The sequence below is a fragment of the Condylura cristata genome, unplaced genomic scaffold (assembly GCF_000260355.1).
Source record: "Condylura cristata isolate star-nosed mole 26May11 unplaced genomic scaffold, ConCri1.0 scaffold00015, whole genome shotgun sequence".
Taxonomy (NCBI): Eukaryota; Metazoa; Chordata; class Mammalia; order Eulipotyphla; family Talpidae; genus Condylura; species Condylura cristata.
The window spans coordinates 46,300,038-46,326,380 of NW_004567116.1; the positions used below are offsets into that span (position 1 = coordinate 46,300,038).

Sequence of the window (26,343 nt, forward strand, 5' to 3'; positions counted from 1 at the left end):
TGTCACAACTTTTCAAAAAATCCAATATTATATAATGATAACATAATTTTACTCCTTTTGTGGTAAGGTAACTTAAATCTTCGGCAGTTAAAATAGTTACTATCTCCTGAGTAAATACTATATGTATGAGAAACTCTACATTCATGATCTAATTTAACTTTTTAAAAATTAATTAATTAATTTTTTACAGTGTTTGTTTTCTTTTTTTCAGGTGTAGACCCCATAGATTCCCACTACCATTTCACCTGTGCACCATCACCAGAGTCTCTTGTGTTCTTCCCACCCTTGCCCTGGTCCCTTTTCCGCCCCCTCCCCTGCAGAATGTCTCTGATTTGTACTTGTCTTTTCATTGCTGTTTTTGATATGTTTTTCATTGTTATTATTATTACCCCCACCCCCGTGGTCCCTTATTTGGTTCCCCTATATTCCTCCTATAAGTGAAATCGTCTGATATTTTTCTTTTTCTGACTTATTTCACTGAGCATGATCCCTTCCAGCTCTATCACATTGCCTTATGGGATGTTATTAATGTGGCTAGTTTGGAAGTGAGAAACAAAATCTTACGGAGGTCAGGAAACGTGCTCAGTGTTGATCAAAACAAAGCAATTAAACAAAGTAAAGTGAAGAACTAAGCTTCACCAATTTTCAAATCCTGCTCTTGGGCTCTTTGCTACCTTTATGGCTACTATAGCTTCATTCTGCTTGGGTGTGGTCCATAAAGCAATACCAACAATTTATTTCAAATCACCACAGAATATTGTTAATTTATAGTCAAATTATGAACATATACTCTTTTATTGGTATGCGAAGGAACAGATTTCACAAGTCCTCCGAAAAATAAAAACAACAACCAAAAAAATCTATGTTATGTATTTCTCCTTTGCTCAAAAAGTGCACAGGTTTGAAGCTACTAGTTTGGGTTATAGATGATTTAGGCTATGTCACTAGGAACACTCCCTGTTAGGGATAATGGTCTATAGACATAATACTTTAAATAAGGAGCATAAAAATTCTATGATAGAACACAGTAGAATGCAAACAGAAAGAGTCTGACGTGTTGTCAGGTCCTTCTATTAAAAACTCAAACATTTAAAAGACTTTCTTATGGAACTGATCTGAGAAGAGAGAGATAACTCAGAGATAACTGATTCCAAACCAAAAAAGCCAACCTTCAAAACAACAGAATCACACACACAAACTTGTAATAAGAAAATAAAAAACAAAAAATATTAGTGAAGACATTTAAAGAAATTACTGACATCTCTCTAGTGGTTTGAAAATTATTAAAAAGAGAACTTGTAGAAATGAACAATGGCATTTTTCCATTTATAAATATTTATGAAAAAAGTTGTTAACATTTTGCTGTGTTATATGGAACGGGGACTAGATGAGGCCTCCCTTGTTCTCCACTTACATCAGAGGTTCCAGGGACTTGGGCTTAATGAAGATGGCAATGGGATAGAGCTGGGCAACTTGTAACCGCTTGATAGCATTTCCTGATACATCAAGTATACAGTGTTTGCCCTGGTAGAGAAGAAGAAAAACATGAAATTAATCCAGAAAGAATGACCATAATTCATCAAAAAAAAAAAAAAGAATAATGTAAATATGTTTTAGAGGGAGGTAAGGGTTATTGGACCTCTACAAGTGGAAAAAGAATCACGGTAGAGCATAAATGAAAGTGGACATACAGGATCATCCATGATTACTTGCAATAACTCACATGTACTATCTCCATACTGTCTGCTGCCATTAGGAGAGACATATTACACAATCCGAGCTAACTTTATTGTCTTAAATAAATAGCTGATACTTGGCAAATATGTAATGTGACTGAGTTCTTCTGAGAAAGCTCATAAACCATTTCTGATGACAACTGTTGGAAGAAATCCCCAAATGTATGAGGTGGGTATCAACTGTGTTCTATAGAAAGGAAGAAATATTACTAACTTCTCTAAAGTCTCAGTGCTAGATGATTCAAACCCAAGTCTAGAGAACAGAAAGGAGTGTTGGTTGGAAGAGACACCTCATTGTCTCAGCTCCCCAATGTTAGATTTGGAAGAATGAGTTTAGAATAATCACAGAAATCTTTGCTGAAGGATTATGAGGATTCTACCTTCTACATTCAGTCTTGCTGAGTGCAGAAAAGCTACCTTAAATATTTTATCTTTAAAGTTGAGAGAGGCTTACATGGAATAAGTAAATTTCTTGTTTGTTAACAAAGAAAAAACTCCCCATTACATTATAAAACATGCCATTTAACTTGGCTTTCACTACCGTGAGTGTAGAGAGTAAGGAGTTGCTTTATAAAGAATTTTTGAAAGGTAGATAGATTTGCTGCACATCTTATTCTACCTCCCAGAGAGAAATTGTCTCATTAATTAGGCTGAGGCTAGAAAACTTTTCACAAGAACAACAACAACAACAAAAAGCAAAAAAGAAAGGTCCTAAGTCAATAGTAGGGGGAAAATTCATTTGTAATATTCACATGAAAATGAACAAAGTCCAGTGAATATTTGAGTTCTTATTGGAGAACTATAGTAGGATGGTTTAAACCTTATCATCTAAATAATAAATTCTGTCTCTTATCCTTGAAAAGCAGCAACTATATAAAAATATATCTAAATGCTGTTTGGCCAGAACATTTTCAAATTAACAAAAGCTGAATCTATATGCTTAACAAGAATAGATGGAATCATCCAGGAAACTAATTAGAAACAGTAGGATATACCCAATAGAATATAACTTTTGAGTGGTGGAAAATAGGTGTGAATTCATAATGTATTTTCAGATAGATATGGAAGTTCTTGTTTATTTTTTTTATCAGCATATTAAAAGTGGGATAGAGGCCGAGTAAATGAAACCAACCCAACAAATATTACATAACAGAATAGGGTGGGCTCAGTTCTTGCTTTTCTCCTATGAAATTGATCCTGTGTATTAACAAGACCTCTCTATAGCAGATCTTAATGACACACTGAAATGCCTTCTTATATTATACTGTCTTATACATTCACTTCTTTCCCATGTCCTTGATGGAAAGCATATCTTCTATACCTCTAATTTGGAATTTCTGCCAGAAATAGGTTAGGTCACTCTTCCATCTCTCTAGCCCTCTACCATGAATATCTCAAGTTTTCACTGATATAAACTGAACTAATGCTAACAGAAACAAAAACAACTGAGATTCTAAATAACCAAGAGTAACAAGGGTATCTTACTAATTAAATGTTTTTTTTTGTTTGTGTTTGTTTTTACATAAACTCAGTAAACATAACAAAAAAAGCAAAAGAAGACGATCAATGTTATTTATTGGGGTCAAAGATAAGTGAGTCAAGGGCAAAGTCAGTCTCCATAAACTTGAAACTGCTAATTGCCTATTAGGTTTATAGCTTCCACCATGGCAGCCAGCCTACGCTATTGAGATCAGAACAAAGATGAATGACCTTGTTCTAAAGTAATTCTCTATTTAGATATCTTAAATGGGATATTTAATAAAAATTTGCAACTGCAACCAAGAGGGAATAATAAGTGAAAAACACACTTTGCCAACAGGAAGCTCTGTTCAAGAAAGGTATAACATGATTGGTGAACATACCCTTTCTGCTACAAATCTCACAGATTGCACGCTGGTTCCATACAAGTTGTCATTGTACTGGCCAGCTTCTATAAACTTGTGCTCTTGGATATCTTTCTCCATTTGTTCTCTGGAAATGACAAAGTGATAGTCTCTGCCATCCACTTCATAGTCACGCTTTGGCCTTGTAGTATCTTTGTAACACACACACACACACACACAAAAAAAAAATAGTGAAATTAAGGTACTTCTATATCCATAAATTTCCTTTACACCTATTTTTCACCATGCCTTCTATATAAATAAATGAAAATATATTATTTTAAGGACTATGACATAATAATAGACACCCATCTTAGTTTTCCACAGAAAACAACTACAGAATAGGACAAAATACAGAAAATAGCTATTTTCAGGCACCAGACATTAGGAACTGCAGGGGTGTGATGCTTTAGGGAAGAAATGCCTGAGGGAAACTTTGCATCCATCCTGAGTATAGAGGGCACATAATAAGGTCATGTGTTGCTTATACATGGGGATATTTTCTGATAAATGTATCATGAGGTGATTCCACCATTGTGTCAACACTACAGGGTGTAGTTATAAAAGCCTAGATGGGCTAGCCCATGACACACCAGAGACATGCTAGCTGTTGGGATCCCATTATATTGGTCGACTGTCAATGACTGAAGCAGAGTTAAGTGATGCATGACTGAAAGGGATTCTAGAGTTCAGCCAGAATTGGGTATTTGGTTGAAACCCCATTAATGTTACATTTTAGAAGGTTGCTTTAGATTTCCTGTGGACCCAATTTTACTAAGTCATAACTGGAAGAAGCTGACCTATCAAGAAATTATTATTGACCAGATGAAAACTTAATATTCTACCAAGAAATATAACCTTAGTCTCTCAATAGTGTAGCATCACAATCAGCAGCTTAAAATAAAAGATAATTAAACAAAGGAGCAAGAAATATATAACTAAGAGAAAAACGCACAAACAATATATTTAGGGATTTTCAAGGATATAATATGTTCTTTAACCATACAAAATGTGGGATTAAAAGTTATGAAACCATGTTTAGAGGGTGCCAAACTTTTTGGCTGAGAAGAGATAGAATAAAAAATCAATATGCTAAAAATGTTAAAATATTTCCAATCATTTGATCATATATTCTTTAACTTAGGAATCTATTTTAAAAACTGACATGAGTCACAGGTCTTGTGGGTTCTGTGGGACACCACCAGTGCCCATCCAGAAAAGTGAAACCCCTGACCAGTGAGAGTGGAAAAGCTACACCTTTATAAGCTCATGCTATAGCAGCTGGGGACCTAAGTAAATAATGGGGAGGAGAAAAATCCCAACACAGTGCCTAATGAATCTCTAGGGGAATAACACAACAAGAACAAATCACTAGAACCCAATATCAAAGATAAGGGGAAAATATGGTCTTAATATCAGCTATAGAGTTTAACATTGTATTGATAAAGAAAGTCAGAGAAATAAAGGCCAAGAAAATTCAGGAAAAAAAAAAAAACAGTGCCTGTAGAAATAAAATCAATGAAAATTATGGGAGTAGAATAAATCAAATGGAAAAATGAGTCAGAGTATTTGAAGGGTGAATATACTGAGAAAACAGGTAGAAAAGGAAGAAACAAAACTAAAAAAAAAAAAAGAAGAAACAATCTGAGTAGCAGTTAGATCCATGAGGAAGGACAACAAAAGAATAATGGGAATACCAGCAGAGGGAGTGAGAGAGAGGAACAGAAAATGCATTTAAAGAAATAATGGGGGAAAACTTCTCAAATATAGAGAAAGTAAATATACAAATCCAGGAAGCAAAAAGAACCTCAGGTTACCTAAATAAAATGAGGCTCACATCAAGATATGTAGTAGTGAAACTTCCAACAGCACAAGACAAAGAAAGAATACTGAAACTATCAAGGGGAAAAAAGTAGATAACTTTTACAAGTACCCTGATAAGGTTCACATCAGACTTATTGGAGTACTATTGGCAAGGAGAGAATAGTATGACATTTTCAAAATACTTAAAAACTGCCAGGCAAGAACATACTCTCCTGCAAGTCTCTCCAGATATGAGGGAGAAATAAAAGGCCTTTCAAACATAGAGAAATTCAAGGAATTTGCAAATACTAGACCATTCCTCCAAGAAATACTGAAAGGCATTTACACATCTAAACTAAAAAGAGGAACATACATAAATAATTGAACAGAAAATAGGCTGAATCACAAAATTAAGCCTAAAATGGCAACAACAGACTTTCACACATCAATAATCACTCTAAATGTACAATTCTGATTTCACCAATTAAATGACACAGATTATATGGTTAGAATAGGAGACAGAATTCAATGTTTTGTTGCCTTCAGGATACAGGTCTAAACTCCAAAGGCAAACTCAGGCTCAAAAGGGTAGTGGAAAACAATTTTAAAAGTAAATGGGACCCAAAAGAAGGCAGGGACAGCTATACTTATATCAGACAAAACGGATTTCCAGTAAAAAAGGTAGCAAGAGACACTCCACCATGATTGAGGGGATGATACAGCAGGGAGATGTAACACTCATCAGTGTATGCTCACCAAATGAATGTATACACACAAAATACATTAGGTAACTACTGTCAACTTTGCAGACATTGGAAATTATACTTTTGTGGAAATAATACTCTCACCAATGACAGAAAACAAACAGGGATAAAATAACCTTAATGTGATAATTAGACCACATAGATCTTACAGGGTATGGATGGAACCACCCTCCCCCCCCCCCAAGCAGAATTTACATTTTTCTCAAGTATACATGGGACAGTCTCCAAAACTGACCACATTTTGGTCACAAAACAAATATCAATATTTTCACAAAGTTTCAAGTCATACCCATATAGCTTCTTCTTATATTATAAAGGTATCAACTAAAAATCAACTATCAAAAGAAAGTAGGAAAGTACCTTAATACATGGATACTGAATAGCAAATAATTGAAAGACTAGTGAGTTAAAGAATAAGTCAAAGAAAAAAAATACCTCAGGACAAATGATAATGAGGACACAGCTGCCCAAAGTTTAACACCAGCCCACATTAAGAAATAAGAAAGAGCTGTCTCATCTGAAGAAATTAGGAAAAGAGGGACAAACAAATCCAGAAGTCAATAAAAGAAAAGAAATAATAAAAATCAAAGCAGATCTAAATGAAAGGAAAAAATACAGTACATAAGAACAGCAGAACCAAAAGCTGGTTCTTTGAAGAAAATCAAAAGAGTAATCAAAACTCTTCCATCCTGAAAAACAAAATTCAAGGACCAGATAGCTTCAGAAATGAATTCTACCAATCCTTCAAATCTGAACTAATGCCTCACCTGCTCAAACTCCTCCAAAAATTGAAATAGAAGGAACACTTCCAAACACATTTAATGAAGCCAACATAACTTTAATACTAAAACCCAACAAATACAATACAAAAAAAATGACAGACCAATTTCCCTAATTTGCACAGATGCAAAGACCTTCCATCTCTTAGCAAACTGAATCTAACAATGCATTAAATGATCATGCACCAGACCAAGTAGGATTTATACCATGGACACAAGGGTGATTTCACATCCAAGGATCAATCAACTTCACTACATCAACAAAAACAAAGTAAAAGGCAAACATGCTTCAAGACATAAGCTTTGGTAAAGTCTTTAGGGATTGTTTCCAGCAACAACAACAAAAACAAAAGAGGACATAATCACCTGGAACTACATCTAACTCAAAAGCTTCTGCACAGCAAAGTAAACCATAACTATAAATAAAAGACACTCAACAGAATGCAAGAAATATCTGCACATCAGACATCTGACAAGGGACTGATATAGAGATATACAAAGAACTCATACAACTCAACCAAAAGATAATAAATATCTCAACAAAAGATGAGTAGAAGAACTAAATAGGGACTTTTCCAAAGAAGACATACAGATGGTCAATAGGAGCATGAAAAAGCACTCATCATCATTTATAATCAGGGAAATGAAGATCAAGACCACAATGAGAATACTATACACCTGTGAGAATGGCCCATATTGAAAAGACCATATACAAGTGCTAGTAAGGATGTGGAGGAAAGAGAACCCTTCTTCACTTTTGGTGGGAATGTAGAATGGACCAGTCTTCACTGAAAAGCAGTATGAGCATGTCTCAGAAGTTTAATAATGGATCTGCCCTATGACCCAATACTACCACTTCTAGGTATCTACCTGAAAAATTCAAAAGCACTAATTCCAAAGGAAACTTTTATGCTTATGTTTATTTTAGCACTACTCACAATAGCCAAATCATGGAAGCAGCCTAAGTACCTCCAAATAGATAAGTGGATCAAGAAGATGTAGTATTTATACATGATAGAATACTACTCAATGATCAGAAATGATAAACTCATGTCAGTTGTGGCAACAAGGGTGGAGTTTGAAAGGATAATGCGAAGTGAAATCAGAAGGAGAAAGATAAATACCAGGTATTGTCAGCAACATATGGAATACAGAGAAACCATACATGGGTCAGACAAAGGCAAGCATTAAAACTAAACCTTGAAAGCTGACTAGAGAACTAAACACATTCAGAGATGAGAAGGAGTAGGAGAGGGAAGGGAAAACAATAGACCATTGTGGGGGATTATGGGAGATTCAGTTTTGGGTGCACTAGGGTGGTGATACCTGGTGGAGGAAATTCTAATGTTACTGTAATAAGAAATCTATTAAACAGATTTTAATAAAAGAGCAAAAGTTTAGGTAAAAATTTTTCCTTAAAGATGTTCATGATATTAACTTATAATTTTTTAAACAATAATTATAACAAATTACAGTTGTATTTTAATTATAATTCATATTAAAAAGAGAAAAATGAAAATATTTAAATGAAGAATGGCTAATCATCATTTTAAATATTTATATATAATTTTAATTGCTAACGAAAAACACATATCTATGCATTCAATCACAGGACTGCATGCATGCATAGAAAGAAAGAATAGATAGAAATTAAGGAAAATATTGTTTCCATTTGGTCCATGAGGAGAGGGCTCCAGGGTAAGGCTAAAAAGCTGCCTAGTGGCTTCTATGAATATATTAAGTGATGTCATCTTTGGGTATTGTGTGGAATTATGTATGTTTTATTTTAACTTTATTGCTTATCATTAATTAGTGGTATAAATTTTAAAAAAGAGAAAGAGGAAAGTGTGCAAGGTGAAAGGGAAAGTGGAACACATTAGAACTGTCTGTTTTTTTTTCTTTTAAAAGTGCAGAGAAAACTGGAAGCTGCAATGAATGGACTGAGGTCAACTGGACTTTCCACAAGCAGCCCTGTCAGGATGTGTGCTAAGGCAGGATATCTTCCCAGAGCCTCTGCTGGGGATAGCTGCCTGGGAGCGAGGCAATCACCCTTGGTTCCTCTGGCTTATGTTCTGTAATTCCTGCTGTTCTTTTTTTTTTTCCCACATGACATGCAACACTGATATATAAGATAGCGCAAAGCATAAAGCTCAAAAAATGTAGAGTGAGAAAGAAATACTTTGGGGATCAGATTTAAGAGTGTGTCATCTACAGACTTAAAATTTCCTGGAGGACCTTTCTCTACACTCAGAAGACTGCTATGCATTTTATGTGACCTTGCAGGAGTAGAGGCGGAAGTGGGTGAGTGGGGGAAAGACTGGCAGGGCTTGGGGAGACAGAGGAGATAGCATCGTATAGGGTGACTCTCAGAGGGAGTGGGAGACCTGGTGATTGTCCATAATGACAAGAAAACAGATTCAATCTGAAATTTATCTGGAGATAAATTAAAGCTTTATGCATCTTCTAGCCATCATCTTCCTATACCTGTTAGAACACAAGGGAAGGGTTATTTTGTTTTGGCATTAAAGCATGGCTAAGCCATTTTGAAATAATTTTAATATATAGCTTTGTTTTAGGTCTCTCCCACTCTATGAGAAAGGATGCTTCAGTGGCAATTCAGTCCATCTATAAGATGATAATCATGCTTGCCATAATCCTATGCTATTTGAAATGTTTAGGGGAGTTACAAAGAAAGAATTCTTCCTGCCTTTGAGGGGACCATAATCAGTTGAAGATTATTATAGTCACTGGACAGAGAACAATAAATGACAACACACAGAAAAAGTGTTGGGCAGTGTGAATTAAATATGATGCTCAGACAACAAGCTGCCGACAGTCTCTGAATCAATAGCTAAATGTTTGGAGGAACAGAAAACGTCCTATCATCTCAAAAGGAGTTAGTCCCCTACCCCTTTTATGTTCTAGGGAAAAAAAGAACAGATACTTACGAGGCACACATGAACCAAATTTGTCAGGAAATTCAGATATCAAGTCATCATTGATGCGATCCTTCATGGGGCCTAGGATAATCACTGGTCGGGTGTAGGTTACTGAGGAGGGAAAGGAAGATGCAGATGAGGGAAAGACTTGGAAATAACTGAACAACTTTTCTAAAAGGATGATTCTGTAGGTGAAATGGCAAAATAGGCAGAACTGCTGAGGCCATTACTTTCTGGAATATTGCCCACACAGCACAGCACAGGGGAACTGATATTCAATACCAGTGTGTTGACTGTGCCTACTTTCTGGAATTTACTACCAGAAAAACAACTAGTGTCTGTCAACAAAAAGAAACATTTGGAGGGGAGTTTTGCTTACTCTTGGGTTATGCCCACACAACGTCAAAACAACTACTGAATTTAGTTAATTGAGTGGGAGAAAAAAAGATTCCAAAGCAGCTATTTGGCCATTGTTTAGACAATGACTTTAAAAATGAATTGTTAATGGTACTATTTATATAATTTCTTGCCCTCAGCTCCAAATATTCTCCATACTCTGCTAGGATTTTCCCAATTTTTTTTTTTGTATCTTGGGGTTAGAAGGAACTTAGAGTTCATTGGGTACAACTCTTTATCTGATGCTTAAGTATTTTCAGCAATATCCCAATAACCATTAGCCTCCACATCGATGCTTCTGGAAATGGAAACAGCTCCTGGGTGGTGTACATCTTCTTAGCATGGGTCTGCTAGAAAGTACTCAGTGGCCTTTAGTCTCTCAGAAGATTTTACCCATTTGTCCTTATGTGGGATCCTTTAGGCGACTCGGATGTGTTTGCCTTACTGAGTACCTTTCCTTGGGGACTGTCACTGGCCATGCCTGGTAGGGAAGTTACAGGATGACAGAGTCGCCCTTTCATTGCTTCCTTGTGTAATGGTGTCACCTGCAATGACCTGGAAATTGTGAACAGGGCAGATTATGCTTGGCAACTTACTTTCCTGCCTGGTGACAGGCTCATAAGAAAGAATGAAGTCTTCTTGACCCCCTGAGAAGAGAAGAAAGGAGAATTACAGTGGACTAACAGCCAGTCATACACAACAGCTACAAGCCCTGCTCTGAAACCCAGCAAACAAACAATTCTGGGTTAATTTCCCTTGCTCTTTTCCCTTGCACTAGTCCCCACGTCTCTTCATCCTCATAAAACTCCTCAATATTATTGTAGTGTCAGGACATGGCAGTCATAACTCTAAGTAACGACTGTGGTGGATGATCTGCTGCTGAGCAGGGCAGTAACCCTCGAGGCTGCCTTCTGTCTCTCACACAGAACCAGGGCATCGTGACCTCGGCTCTGAGCACTATTACTTAAAATGAAATCATTTAGTTCAAGGAGAGGTGCATCCAATAGTTTGCTGTTACTTTGGCAGGATTTCTGGACCTTTTATTTCAGCTTTTATTTCTCAAAGAAGCACACTGCTTCAAAGTGTCTACTTGTTTTATTTATGGTACAGAAACTTCACCAGTACATACTATAGGACCCAGAGGATTTTACCCTAATGCTAATTCCTCAGGAAAATGCTGAATCAATCCAGAGGTATAAAAAAAGTGAGTAGGCTCTAAATCACTGATTTTAATTCCTGCTAAATCTAGCCTTGAAAATTGGGGGAGGGGAGGAAACTAAGAAAGGACATATGTTAAACATGTAGTGAAAGGCCACTCAGTGGCACTTTCTGCAAGCCTTCTGATTCAAGCCAACATAAAAACAGGAAAAGTAAATTGTTCTTAGGCATTTTTTTTTCAGGCATCTGTCTTATCTATTTGATGAATGTGTCCAGTTGTAAGATTAACCTGATGTACCTGAAGACCCAGAAGGGTCCATTCTTATTTGCATTAAACGTAAGGCTGACTATCCTTTGGTGGGGGAAATAGTTTAGAACAGTTGAAAATCACTTTCTGTTTGTTCTCTACTCTACAGCATTGTAATATGAGATATTTTTTCCGGAAACCAAAGTGTGATGAATCTCATTGCTTTGTCTCCTCATCAGCTCTGAAACACATACATAATCTGGGCCTTCCTCCTTCAAGAACATAGAATAAAGAAGGGTGAGTTACTTCCATAGGAGTTAATATTACAGGTAATTTTCATGACAACTGATTTGGGGAAATTAAACAATACATGAATAAAGTTGGGAAGTGCAACGGTCTCCCCTGGAGATTGGGTAGGTGGGGTGGGGCTGTCTTAGTTTTGCAAATGCTAATTGGGCCTCCTAATGGCCTCACCCTTGAGCAACTTACTTGCTAGATGGCACTTCTAGGCCAAGTTGCTACCTACAAGCTGCTATTAAAGGCACAGGAGAAAGGGCCCAGATGCTTCCAAATGGCCTCTGCTCATGGCTGCCCCAAAATGTTCAGGAGATTTTCCTCCATCTGGAAAGGGGTTTGGGAGATGAGAAGTGATAGTGATACATTTTTTTAAAATGTATTTATTTATGCATACAGAACTGGGGTATAAGCCAGAGATGCAGGGATGGTGAGGGATTCACCAGAGACAGAGTGGGGAGCAGAACAGGCCGATTGGCAAAGTACACTGCTGAGGGGAGCAGTGGGTGCGACAGGAGAGGTCTGCTGTGCCATGTGGGTCACCTCCCTGGGCGGGGATTGAACTCATGCTGAAGTGGCTGTGACTAGCTTGCACAGTGCTGTGCTTTAACCTGTTGTACCACCAGGGAGGGCCTAATAGTTACACTTTTAATACAGGAGAAAATGATTCTCTTTTCATAAATTACTGAAGCTTTGGATCTACTCCTCTCTTTCTCCCCACTCCATAAAACAAACAAAAAAATGTGATCAATTGCTAAGCCAGTTTCTTTGTTTTTTCCTTAATGTAGAGGAGAATTTGCCCATACCACTTAAAAGTGCTATTTATTAATTACACATAAATACATTTTGAAATTAGATTAATATGAATGGAAAAGCCATTTTATAAGCTCAGACCAAAACAAGCAAAAATGAGCAGATCCTTGTATTTTCTGCCTTTATTTAGAGGCTTTCCAGGGGCGCAATGCATAGCACATTGGACTTCTAGTGATGGATAAGCCACAGTTTTCTAAAACCTGAAAGGTCATAGGTGTTTAGAAACTAAGCGTAAAAGCTATTTGGGGGAAAATATAGCTTAGGGTTAGTAGCAAGGCAGATTCATACTATGATGTGGGCCTATGCCTGCTGAAGTGATGCTCAAACCTCTTCTTTGGACTGGAGAGCCAGGAAGGCAAGCTCTGGATTTCAGTTAGTGACACCATGCTTGACATAAAAAAAGAATCAACAGATCTACATTCTAACTTTAATGGTGGGAAACAGGATGATTGGTGAGGTCACAGGTAAGTCCAGTTTTGTGTTTCTGTCTCTATGCCTTCATTTGGAAAATGCAGTTTTCCCTAGAGAACTACAACATGCTACCGGAAGCAGAGATCTCTTTCCAATGGCTTTGCAAGTTATTCTGATGGGGTGGCCCACAGGCAAACCTTCTACAGGTATTTGATGTCAGGATGTTTATATTTAGAAAACTAAGGAACAGTTTTGATTAGCTTTGATGGAATTCTGAGGTTTATCCATCATTCTTTGGTTTCCTTTTTTTTTTTTTTAAAGATTTATTTATTTGTTCATACAGAACTGGGGTACAGGTCAGAGATGTGGAGGGTGAGAGGACCCACCAGAGACAGAGTTGGTAGCAGATCGACAAAGTACACTGCTGAGGGGAGCAGCGGGCTGGTCAAGAGGGGTCTGCCGTGCAATGTGGATCTCCTCCAGGGCAGGCAGGGATCGAATTCATACAGAAGTGGCTCAAGCTTCTTAGTGCTGTGCTTTAATCCGCTGCACCACTAGGGAGGGCCCTGATTTCCTTTTTAACTTACAAGAGGCACTAGTTTTTTTTTTTTCCAGTGCGGTCAGACCAGCAGATAGCAGCAACAGCCTTAGGTCTAGGCTCATCCCAATTCTACAGACCCTGAGATAATGAGTAACATGTCAGGGGCCTGAGGGAAGCTATGGTAGCTGCTATTGCATAATAGCTGTGAACTCAGCTTCTTAAATCAATTTTCACTTTCATGTTCAAGAACGGAAAGCCCTGTGGGTAATGAGAAGAAGACTAAGGGTGGGGAGGGTAAATTCACAGCAGTGAAGGAGATAATTCATATCCATACGGCACTTTATGGGTGATAAAGGGCTTACACAGCCATTGCCTTCTATTTTATACAGACATTTCTTTTGAACAAGGGCCTCTGATGATCCTCATTTTACAGATGAAGAAGCAGAGGTTCAGAGATGTTAATGAGGCCTGATTCCTCACTAAGTAGTGAAGTCAAGATGCAAAAGCACATCTAATTTGTTTCGTTGAAGATACTGCACTGTCTCAAAAAGGAAAGCGATGTAGTAGCATTCTCGGTGAGGCTCAGGTATAGAGGGGGAAAGCGAGGGGTGGGGCAGACATCAGGGCCAGCCCCAGATTAGTAACGGAGAGAGAGGCTAGAAGGTGCTCCATCTGTAAACACCAACTGCAAAAAATGCTGCTGCGTCATTGCCATAAAAGTCGGCCTTAGTAGTTTTTCTATTTTTTGTTCAGAAGATGCTGGCATTTAAAAACCACAGCTGAAGAAAAGGTAAAAACGATTATTTGGTCTTGTTTGAGAAGCTGTAGGGCAGCAAGCAGGGAAGCAGCACAGTGCTGTGTGGACAGCTGCAGTTGCAGAGATGCACAGTGGCCTCTGTCGGTCACCACAGGACACATGGGGGTTACACCTGAAGCAGCTCACAGTGGAAGATCTGGGCAAAAACTCACATGCCCTGACTATCAGTAGAGAACTTTTGGGAAACTAGAAGAGAGAGGAAGGAAGACTGGGGCAATGTACTTAATGTCATAAATCTGAAGTGCCTGCATTTGATAGTTATTAAGAATTAATTAGGTTCTCACTGCCATGGACTGTTAGTGATGAGCAAGGGTTTGGAGTTTATGGGATTTATAGATCACAAGTATGTAGCATGTTGCTATGTCCCCATTCCATGCCCTTGGCAAGCATCACAAATCTATCATTGCCCCCATACTGAGCCTCAATGTGGCCTCAGTGTTTTAATGCGAATTTTAAGGCAGCTATTGAGTTGGCCAGAATTGTAACATTGATTGTAATCTATTTGTCATCTCTGTTATGACCCAATCTACTCATCCTACATAGAAGATTTGAGATTCAAAGATGGTGAGTGATTTCTTCAAGAGCACATAGTGAATGAGTGGTTCAGTCTTCAGAGGATGTTCAGAAAATTAAATCAGTTAATATATATGGGAGTCATTAAAATCAAGTTTAGTACACAGTTAATATTATTAAACGCTGCTGCTTGTATTAATTTGATAGTTGGTAGGAATGTGAAACAACTTGGATTATGTAGCATGTATGAAAGCAATATGAAAATGTGTGGGGTACAGGATAAAGATGTCTTGGTTGGCTGGCCTTGCCGTGAGCTACCTAGCCTCTTAGCTTTACCTTCCTTATCTGTAAACTTGGTATCTCACAGTTGTTGCAGAAATCAACCGATACAGTAAAACAGGTTTCGTAAAGGTTACAGAACACAAAGAAATGTGAGCAAAGTTGATAGTGATAAATGAGGAGAACATGGGCACCATTTTGACTGATTCCAGTTGGAAAGTCTTGGGTGTCCTCAGCTCAGTCCCTCAACTTCACTCAGATCATTTCTTCAAAATCCTTGTTTTGGAAACTCCATTTTAACTGATGAGCACCAGACTGTTGGGGGGGGGAGGATGTTCATCAGCTGCCCCCATCCATAATGACACTAAGAGCTTTAATGAGCTTTGAAAAGGCAAATGTTCAGTCATAGAGGCTTGCAAAGTCTCCATTTATACCACTTGCTCTTTATTGTTTTCCAGCATTAGGGAAACTGAAAGGCATGAGACAAAATAATCAAAAATATAAGCCTGCACTTTACTACTTTGTTGACAGGCAAAAATGTGGAGTTGGCCATAATTCAGAGAGCTTTAAGGCAACACGCATAGCTCAACAGTGTGTACCATTATTAACTGCATTTTAGTTAGCACTAATATAGTTGAACATGAAAAAAATATTCTATAATGCAGCAAAAGCCTGAACTGATTATTAGAAACTGAAGCTTGTGTGTGTGTATGTATATCTCGGGAACTATATGAGGCTTTCAAGTAAGTTTGGCACACATGTAAGTCCACACTGCAGTGTGAATGGCACCCTCTGAAGTTTTGATACTGGTTCAGCTTTGTTTCTTGCTATTGGCCATATATTTTCTTAGGCATGTAGTCTCAAGACATGGAATGGTTCTAAGAGTAAAAATAAAATGCTTGGACATCAGTAAAAGGAACACTTTGTTTCTATGCTGTTATTTATCAAATAAATTACTGAAAAGATCAGGAATTCAATAGAAAGATGTGCTTATTTACATTGCAAATATGATACTTTCTGGAAGCCATGTTTGCCTCAAGCCTCTGTACCTTTAGTCATGCCACTGTGCTTCCTGGAAACCTTTTCTTTACCTGGATGAAAAGTGCCTCATGTTTTTTTTTTCATAATATAATAGTTTATTTTTACATCATTTTGTACATTTTTTTTTTCATCTCAATTGTAATCCCCGTAGATTTCCCAATCACCAAGTCACCTGTGTGCTGTCACCACAGGAAAAGTGCCTCATTTTTTAGAAAGCTTAGCTCAAGGGTCACTTTCTCCTTGAAATCACTATTGAAGTTTCCATTATTGTCAGGTTAGAGTTTTAGACTAGAAACTGCCAAACTTTGAGCATCTTCTATTTCTTGTTTTCTTTCTCCTACTGATGGTATGATGAGTTCCAGAGCTGGTTGAAATTCCTAGTGGGTATCATGGTGTCTATGAAGAGAGTGTGACATGTAGGGGATGCATGACGTGTAAATATAAATAAATATACATCCCTCTGCATTTCCCATATTTCCTTCCTAGAGGAAGAAATATAATTTTTTAACCTTCTTATCTCTGATAAAATATTATAGAGTCCAGTTCCTACTCTTTTCATAGATAAGTCAAGCTGATCATGTTTCCTTTATTCACTCAATAGACATTTATGTTTACCTGCTATTTAAACATATTTCTAACTGTTGGCCATTTATTTTCTTAGGCAGTTAGTCTCCAGAGATGGACATGGAATGATTGCAAGAATAAAAGTAAAATACTTGGACATCAGTAAAAGAATCAAAGTATTATTGATGGCATCTTGTAGTATTACTGGTAGATAAGTTAAACAACTGAAAAATCTGACTCAATTTTTGTAACAATTCTGTTTTGTAACAAAACATTTCCACCTCTGAAAGAGAGAAGAGATATCTCTAAATACTTTAAAAAAATTTTCAAAGGAAGAGAGTGCTTATGTGTGCTATCCTTAGGATTGAAGGAACAAGGTATGATGTATTATGTTTCCTCCTTCTAACCTATGTCTCCTCTAAGGAAACTTAAAAGTAGAAAACTGAAAAAGAAACTAGGACTATTGTTCTTTATGAAATCCAATAAACAAGTCACACTTTTTTCTTATAATAAATTGAGGCACCTCAGGAAAAAGGAAGATAAATCTATGGTTGGTCACTTCTTATGGGCTGGCTTTCTCTTTTTCAAAATAAAATGAAGAGGGATAGAAGGCAAATATTTTCCCAAGTTGGGGTAATCACAAATTTGTAAGTAAAAATAATATAAATATATTAAGGGTCATGTTGAGAATAAGAATATTTTTGGTTACTTTCATTGTAATTATTATGTTGAGGAAAAAAATTAGGTGGTGCTAATGTTATTTGATTAATGAAGAGATCTCATTAATATATAGTTTTTTCATCTTGCTCTGCAATATTTCATCTTCTTCTCTGCCCCCCCACTCCATCTGCCGTTTTTCCTCTTTGTCCTTTTTTTTTCTATTTGCCACTGATCTGATTCACCAGCGTTTTTCTCAAAATCCAAATTGAATACTCCAAATTTGTCATACTCCAAGAACACTATTTGTCACTCTACCTCAAAATAAACAAGGTTTTAAAAAGTACCATGTTGTAATGGAAAAACAAAACTGAAAACAAGTATGAACTATTCTAGTTTTAAATTAATACAGCATTCAAGAGAGAAAGAGAACCCCACCAATTTCTCTCTTGAGGACTGTGGATGATATGTTCTGGACCTACAGTTTTCTAATTGGCTTTTTGAGTAACCCATTTATCTAAGGACTGCAAATAAATATTAAAGAAATTGCGGGGATCCCAGTAATAATAGTGGTAAGAAACCACGAGAACAGATCAAAAGAATGTGCTTGGTGAATATTTTAATATGCTAAGCAAATGGCTTGAGGTGACAAAACCAAGATCAGAAATATTTTAAGGTTTTTACCTACCTTTTCAGTTAAGTTTTCTGATCCAAGAGTTGTTCACTTTAAAACTAATGTGAGTTCCTTCAACATTAGAGGATGAAACATTTTCATCACTACCCAACCATCAAAAATACAAAATTAGATAAATCATAGTATTTACCTTAAAATATTAGTCAGGTAGAAGAGATATAAAAGGGTCATGCTCAATTTAAAAGGAACACTAACTAGTGAAGATTTCTCCTGTATTCAGGAGTCAGCAATGGAAAAGAAAAGGTAAAATGAGAAGAAAAATAAAACATAAATAATTTCTCAATTCCTGGCAAGGACAAACTTGAAATAATTTTGGGAGGCAGACTGTCAAAAACTATCTTTTCTGGGAGAACTGCATCCAATGAGGAGGGAATGTTTGTTAGCAAGACTGCTAAGCTTTCCACAAATCAATCAAGGGTTTGCCTCACATCTTTTGTATCCTCCTGTATCAAACGATGATTTCATTTCAAGCCATTTGCTTTGGATGAAGATGATAAAGGGCAGCAATTGAAAACAACAGTAACTTCTGAAATGACCATCACAGGCAATGAGCAATTGCAAAGAAAAGAACCACAAACCAAAGCAATAACTTACGGTAGCTACTTTCACTATCGCTGGCATTAGAAGAGACATGTTCTGCAAGAACAGCACAGCAAATTAAAAGAGATACCAAGCATCAAAGAGCAGCCAGAACTTAAGGAATACATTCATGCAAGGCTACTAGAAATGTGAGCGAAAGGCAAGTAAAAGCCGCAGAAGAGATCACATTAAGAAAATTCAGATAAGATGAAAACTTTATCTTCATTTAACAGGAGGCTACTTCTTGATTGCTATGAATCTTTTGAGCAAACAGAAAAGTACCTTTAATTACAAAAACTGCTTATTGCCTTTTCCTTTTATAAATATTTTGATCCAAATGGGTCAACTATTGATCTGCTTTTCTGGAGCAGTGTCACAGAAACCAGTGTGTTTCTACAGGAACATATTGTTTGGATCTTCTAGTAGGTAGACACTATTTTTCTATTTGGCCATTTGATTTTTATCAGGAATATTGATTTCAAATTTCTAACTAGTCCCTGGAATCCACTGAATTCTACTTCTAGTTTCATATTTTCTAAGCTAATTCTTAGGATTTAAAGGGACTTTGGAGATCTTTTCTTCTTCTGGAAGTGAGTTAGGAAAGACATTAGTCATTGAAAAATGCTTTTGAATCAGGTCAGTGTTTCCTTATTCATATATTAAGATTCTTGTTTGGATGTTGTTGGTTCTGGAGCAGGAGAGAAATCTGATGTGAAGCACAGGTCCTGTCACAAAGTATATTTTTAATTCATGTTGAAAGACTTGTATAGTAGTAATTCAAACTGTTCATAAGAACATAGTTTAGTTGCATAACAATAATATATTGGCTTGGGCCATATTTAGAGCTTCTGTTTCCAAACTCATTTCCTTTTATCTATACTATTTATTAAGGTATAAAAAGCAAATTCATCAATTTATCAACTGCTTTGTATATCAGGTTAATTAAGTGAAGAATATATGGCTATTTCATTTCTGAAACTCGTAAGGAATAATGTAAGTTTTTAAAAAAGTGACACTATTATACATTTTTAGAAAAAGGAAAAGAATATATGTTCTGAAATAACAAAGTATTATTTTAAAATGTATTTTATACTATAGACTCTTGTTACCTTGTGAATTTTATTTTAATTTTTTTTAGCTTTACTGAGGTATAACTAACAGATAAAATTGTGACTTATTGAATTTGTGCAACTTGATGGCTTGATTTTTATATACATTGTGAATGGAGTCCCACAACTTACTTACTTACTTACTTAATTGTATTAGCATTATAGCATGATCCTAATGAACACTAAAACATGGCTAACATTCAAATAGCAATTCTCTTTGATTAGCCTAAAACCAGAACTGCATGGCTAACTCAGGCAGACATTCTATTAGTGTAAAGGGGTGGTGGGAAAGATTTGGATCAAACAGCGAACATGGAGAAATTTAGATCCATGTTTTGTGGGACAATCTCACTTAGCATCAAGGTGCTCTATAACAGAACTTATTGGTTGTAAATAATGAGAAATTGAAAACATGTTCCAGCTAAAGTCCAAATTCTGGCTAACAATAGTATTAATTGGCAAATAACTTTACCTAAGGGAATCCATATAATTTTTGATGAGTAAACATTTGAAAATTTTGGATTTTAGAGATTATCTCATATTTTTGCTGTTCCAATAGCAACTACTTTTAGTGATGCTCATTTGTTAACAATATAGAATACTTTATTCCCAGTTGAAAATTTAGAAACTCGTTTATCTCAATTCTGTCCAGATAATGTTGAAATTACTAATTAAGCATCAATCACTAGTTCAAGAAAAACTTCATGGTATATTTCATAGAGACTCAAAGATAAAGTTTTCATCTTTAAGGCAATTGGCAGTTACTCTTGATCAGATTTTGTTTTCTGTGTATACATAATCTAAAAAAAAAACACAGATTAACAATTTGAAGGATGAAGAGTGTCATTATACAAGGTTATATAAACAAGTCTTGAGAACAAAGTTCAGCTCAGTGCTATTCTGTTGTATACAAGTGAAATGAACAGCTTCTAGAAATATTGCCCATAGCTTTGAATTCAAACAAAATAATACAAACAAAAAATGAGTATGCGATAGAGTTGTAAAAGACACAAAACTCTGTTCTTATTTCACTGGAGCTTACACGATGGAATTGGTATGAAAGAGAAAAATCATACTGTAGTATATTCATATTCAGGATTATTCTTAATTGCTCAGTGCAATAAAACACAAACTAAGGGCATAAATAAGTAGGTAATTTAAGCCTTCAGTGTATTTCATTTTCTACTCTACAACTATAAAAATGAAGACCTGATGTAATACCGCCAATAGACTACTGATAGAAAAACATACTAATATCACCTACAACAAGCTTTCAAACAGGATCACTACAAGTAAGAAAAAAAAAATCATTGAAGTTAAAAACAAAGAATTATTTATGGAAGGTCAAATAGTTTAATATTCATTTTTTTGAGAATGAATGTTCCTTTTTGAATATAAAATGGCTCCTTTATTAATAGCAGACTACAAACCAATGGTGGAATATGGTAACGCTATTAAACATTTCTTGGTGAAAAGGCAGAAGAAAGGACAGAAAGTACCTTTCTGCTTTGCTGCTATCAGACACTTAACTCACCCTTTCTTTCAACATGGTTTTGCTCTCTAGGGGGAGCGGATGGCAGAGCAAATTACGCCATGCCTGACATCAGGACCATGTTGTTCATATGATATGGTCAGAAAGGGAGGGTGTGAACTGCAACAGAAGCTACAGTGCCTGACACACTTTGCTTTTAAATGCTGACATGCAGAACAAAACAGTTGAAAATTACTTTGTAGGAGCATTCACAGCTAGGTAACAAATAAAACTTGGATCTTGTGCATGCTAGGAGTGAAAGGCCCTCAAGAAAGGAACAAAAGCCAAACTTAAAAAGAAAGGAAAAGTAAAGAAAAGTTACAGTGACCATTCCTGGGAACTTACTCAGAGTCTTTGTTCCATAACCGTCGTCACCTAATCCGGGGATGTCCTGCATGGAAGTCCCCAGAGAGAGCAATGAGAGAGGAAGAACAGCCACGGAAGAGGAAGGAAGAAGTCAGTGGAGTTGAAATGGATACTACCATGACAAGACCGTGTTGCCTCAGCAATCTGGATCCCACTCTCTTTTGAAAAAAACTTTCATTCCCCCATCTCCTTGGGCTGAGACAGGATTTATAAAACAAAGCAATTTTTTTTAAGTGGAAGATTGTTACTAAAAAAGAAAGATTTGGCAAATGCCATTTTTGCGTACTGTCAATATTGCCACAGAAACGTGCTAATGAGAACAATGATCCTTTTGAGTTTTATGATGAATTTTTAGATTTAGCATCCGCCAGTACAGGCATACCGCTCAATGCATAATTGTGGGAGGGAAAAAGTGATCAAATGTGTTAGTGATCAATGGAGGTAACTTAACCACTCCCAGTTAGTTCCATAAGAGATATATGTGGCAGTGGAAGCCAATGTTTTTGTCTCAAGCCCTAGAGAGTTGCATAACAGAAAAGGCAAACCAGACCCAATCCTGGTCACAGGTAAATGCTGGGGGAAAGTGTCACCCCAGCTTCCTGAAGTCCCTCTCCAATGCATTCTGAAAAGAAGAGCCACATCAAGGGAAGGATCCAGACTGCAGCCAAGCACTGGTCACAGTAGTAAGCCCTGACCTGCCTGCCTCATGTGTTGGTTTGCCTAGGCGTGTGACATGGGGTGCCTACCTCATGAGTGTTGGTGTGAAATTTTTTCTCTGTGTTGCATGTGACATTCTCTTCGAGAAGCTACTTACGTTCAGGATCACTGGTTTCCTGCTCACTCTGCTCCTTGTTCTTGTAGAATGGGAATTTTCGTGAAAAGATGAAGCTCTTTTTACGCTTGTCATTGAATGACTGTGAAGGAGAAAAGGCATGGGGCAAAAACAGGGGACGTCTAATTGTTGTCACACTCATGCTGACAAGACAACTAGCTTGTAAAAGCAGACAGAGCTGTAGTGACGCAAGTGGGTATTGTACAGAGGTGCCAGAGGCCCTAAAGGCAGATTTTAGTTTTAAGGAGTGTGAATACTGAACAATGACACCTTGCGAAAATTGTCACCTAATTCAAAAACTGGCACAGGTAACTGATGAGGTGGAAAAGCATTTTAAACAGGAAGCAGGAGACCCATAATCTCTGTCCTGGTCTACTACTTGCTGGCCCAGTGCACAGGCTTAGAGACGTAACTGAGTCTCTCTGAAGGTCAGCACCTTCTTCATCTGTATGGTGGTGATGACAGTTGCAACTTGTAGGTTGTGAGACCCATGTAAGGCAGTGCTATATAAACAAGATTAGGTAGCCTTTACTAGAGAAATTATTTCCTCAATGTCTGGGTGTCTTTTTAAATAACTTGAATTCATTCAGCTGGATTTTATTAACACCTCACAGAGAAGTGTACAGATTTATGATCTATGGAAATTATAACATTACATGAAGATGTATGCTTGTTATAGCAGAACATTTTTACTCAAAAAGGGTTTTAAAGATCATTTAGTCTCAAGACCTCATTTTGTAGGTTAAGAGGTCAGAGGCACAGAGAGGTTGAAGCCTTTGCTGATATCACAGAGCCAACTGATGACAACTGAGAAACCATCAACCACAATTGTTAAAGTTACTGCTAAAGAGGTATTAACTAGATATTTTCTCAAGCAAGGGAGAAATAATAGACACTCATCTGTATTCTGACATGTTGAAAAAAAATAATAAGGACTGTTCTTAAAAATGTAAACTATTGTATCAGCTCAAATGAGACTGAATTGAAAACGACAGAGGTATGTAATATAATAGGCATGTGAGCCAATTCATTCAAATGAGTATTGTATGCTTCCCTAGAAGACTCCTTAAGAAAATTCCATTTGTTCTCATCAATGCTATTATTATGTAAATACTTTGTGGGGTTCTTTGGGAAATGTGTTCAGTCATTTCATAACCTACAGACCAGCAGATCTTATTAATTTTTATACAAATATCATGTAAAAATTATTTCATTAGCTTACCATTTTTATTTGACTGATTTGGATCTAAGAGTCACCCTCCAAAGAATAAGATCTGTTACCACATAGGCATTAAAATGAGTATGTCAAATACTCTGAAGGTAACTTGACAAAAGGGTCAAATATAGTAATAGCAGCTGGTAGGAATAACTGTAGAGCCAGCAAGGTGATTCTTGAAGGGCAAAGCACTTATTGGGTGTCTGTACTTTGACCCATTATGGGAATTAGTTATGTGCCCTTTTGAATTTGAAGCTTGACCAAATGGCATAAATAAGTTATTATTTTTTGTATACTTATATATTCCTCTATCAAATTTTACTAGTCATTCAGGAAACATTAAAATACCAAAATTCTGGTGCTATCATTCATTAACTCATTATTTTTTTAATTATTAGGAACTTAACCAAATTCATGTATAACAATGCTTTTTCAAGATTTTAGAAAAAATAATAAATCAAACATTTAAAAATTCCTGAAATCAGGGGACAAATTTTATACTTCATATTTAGGTGCTAGAAATACAGTCTCATAGGGAAAAAAAAAAGAAGTATCACTTCAGAATTTATTATTCTGCTGACAGCACTTAAGTTCAATGTAATTTTATGTTGAATAGAAGTCATGATGTATTATTGAGGAATAGTGTTCAAAGACAAGGCTGGGAACTCCCGCCAAATTTTCCCAGGTAGAAAATATGCTAAGTCCTTAAAACAACATTAAATATTCTTGCATCACTCCAGTTTCATGCCACTTTTACATTTCAAGCATATTTAAACTTCAATAACTGAACAGAAAAGAAAAAAGTATGTAAAACTTAATGACATGATATTGCAAGATGTTAGACATTTAACTTTAACATTACAGATGACTTTTCATGCAAGAGAAATTTATACACTTTCATGCAAATACAAAACAATGCCAGAGGAGAAAAGCCTGGGGTGACAATGTGGACACAGACAATGAATGTGGAGGTGCTGAGGTCTAAAATGGGGCCGCATGCAAACCATACCATTTAAATTGTCTCAGGGGTTCAAAAGAAAATGAAACATATGTTGTCTGTGATATGAATTCTTATGTCTGTTCAAAGCAAGAACTGTAATGTGTTAACATTTCCCAAGTATGAAAATGTTGTGTCATCTCATTGGGACATCATATTTAGTACCACAATTTTGAAGAGAACAGAAAATACATGATAATTTCTCAAGCATACAGTTATCTAACTCCATAATCTTATTAACCAAAATTATTTTGCATTGAAGTAAAGGATAATGCCTAATATTTATGAACATAACATCGAAACACAGCTCAGGTCACACTCACCGATTTAGGAATCACATATTGTCATTATATAAACTTTTAGTTGCTGAATGTGGCGTTACATGACTGTTAAGTGAGGATACTAAAGTTTCACTTTTACTATTTATAGAACATATGACTACAAACTAATTAAAGGCTAACTGATGGTTTTATGAATCATACTTGATCAATCAATGCAATTTTTTTTTCTCTCTACATGATAGTATCTTAAAGCCTGATCCATTTCTTTTAATGGAAGGAAACTTTTTTTGAATAGAGATCTTGAAAATGTCAATCATATATAGTAAACTGCAAGTTGGAATTTCATTTTGGAATTTGTCCTGAATGAGTTCTATGAACAAGAGTGACAAGACAATAACTAATGTTTATTGAGCACTTATTATGCACAAGACTTGGTTTGAAAAGTTTACACTTTTCCTCACTAACTTCATGAGGTTATACATCCTACAGATGAGGAAACTGAAGCTTACCAGTCTCTTGTCTAGTCACACTGATGGTTAGCAGTGAAGTAAGGATGTGAATTTGTAAGTATTTCTGGTTCTTATGATAAAAAAGATTTTCTGTAAGCCAAGTGAGTTTTATGTTTATTAATATAATTAGCAAAATTTGACTCTCTAAAGCACTATAATAATCTATCATTCCTACAGCTTCACTGGCAATCATTTAACTCACTCAGATACTGCTGATTTCAACAATACATTTGACGGTTATCATGCCAGAATATTTCTGATATTCATCGAAGTTTCTGTGGGTTGTATTGTATTGTATTGTATTGTACTGTTGTTGTGATAATGTTAAAAATAAAATACAATACATTTAGTGACACAGGCTATGATGGCAATTAAAAGTCAATTGTCCATAACAGGCAAATCTGAAGAGCCAGGCAGATTAGTGGTTGGTTAGGACAGGGGTTAGGGATAAAGAGAGTAGGGAGTGACACTTAATGAGTAGAGTGTTAGCTGTAGGGGAGGTGAAACTGTTCTAAAGTTAGAGTGTGATGATGATTATATAACTCTATGAATAATAATAGTAATAAAACACTGATCTGTACACTTTGAGTGGGT

At 36.3% G+C, this 26,343-nt stretch overlaps 1 protein-coding gene across 11 annotated transcripts in view; it reads right to left on the bottom strand.

Annotated features, from left to right (window-relative positions):
- Nucleotides 1-26,343, bottom strand: part of DLG2 (discs, large homolog 2 (Drosophila)) — a 1,159,995-nt gene that overhangs the window by 12,032 nt on the left and 1,121,620 nt on the right. For 10 of the 11 annotated variants that reach the window (XM_012725352.1, XM_012725350.1, XM_012725354.1 and 7 more), the window contains 5 exons: nucleotides 21,894-21,939; nucleotides 10,897-10,947; nucleotides 9,914-10,015; nucleotides 3,599-3,771; nucleotides 1,415-1,524 (listed from right to left, as the gene is read on the bottom strand). In XM_012725352.1, the coding sequence (XP_012580806.1) occupies nucleotides 1,415-1,524; nucleotides 3,599-3,771; nucleotides 9,914-10,015; nucleotides 10,897-10,947; nucleotides 21,894-21,939 (482 nt within the window). Of the gene's footprint in view, nucleotides 1-1,414; nucleotides 1,525-3,598; nucleotides 3,772-9,913; nucleotides 10,016-10,896; nucleotides 10,948-21,893; nucleotides 21,940-22,728; nucleotides 22,829-26,343 lie in introns of all 11 variants that reach the window. The other variant, XM_004683250.2, reaches the window with a different exon arrangement.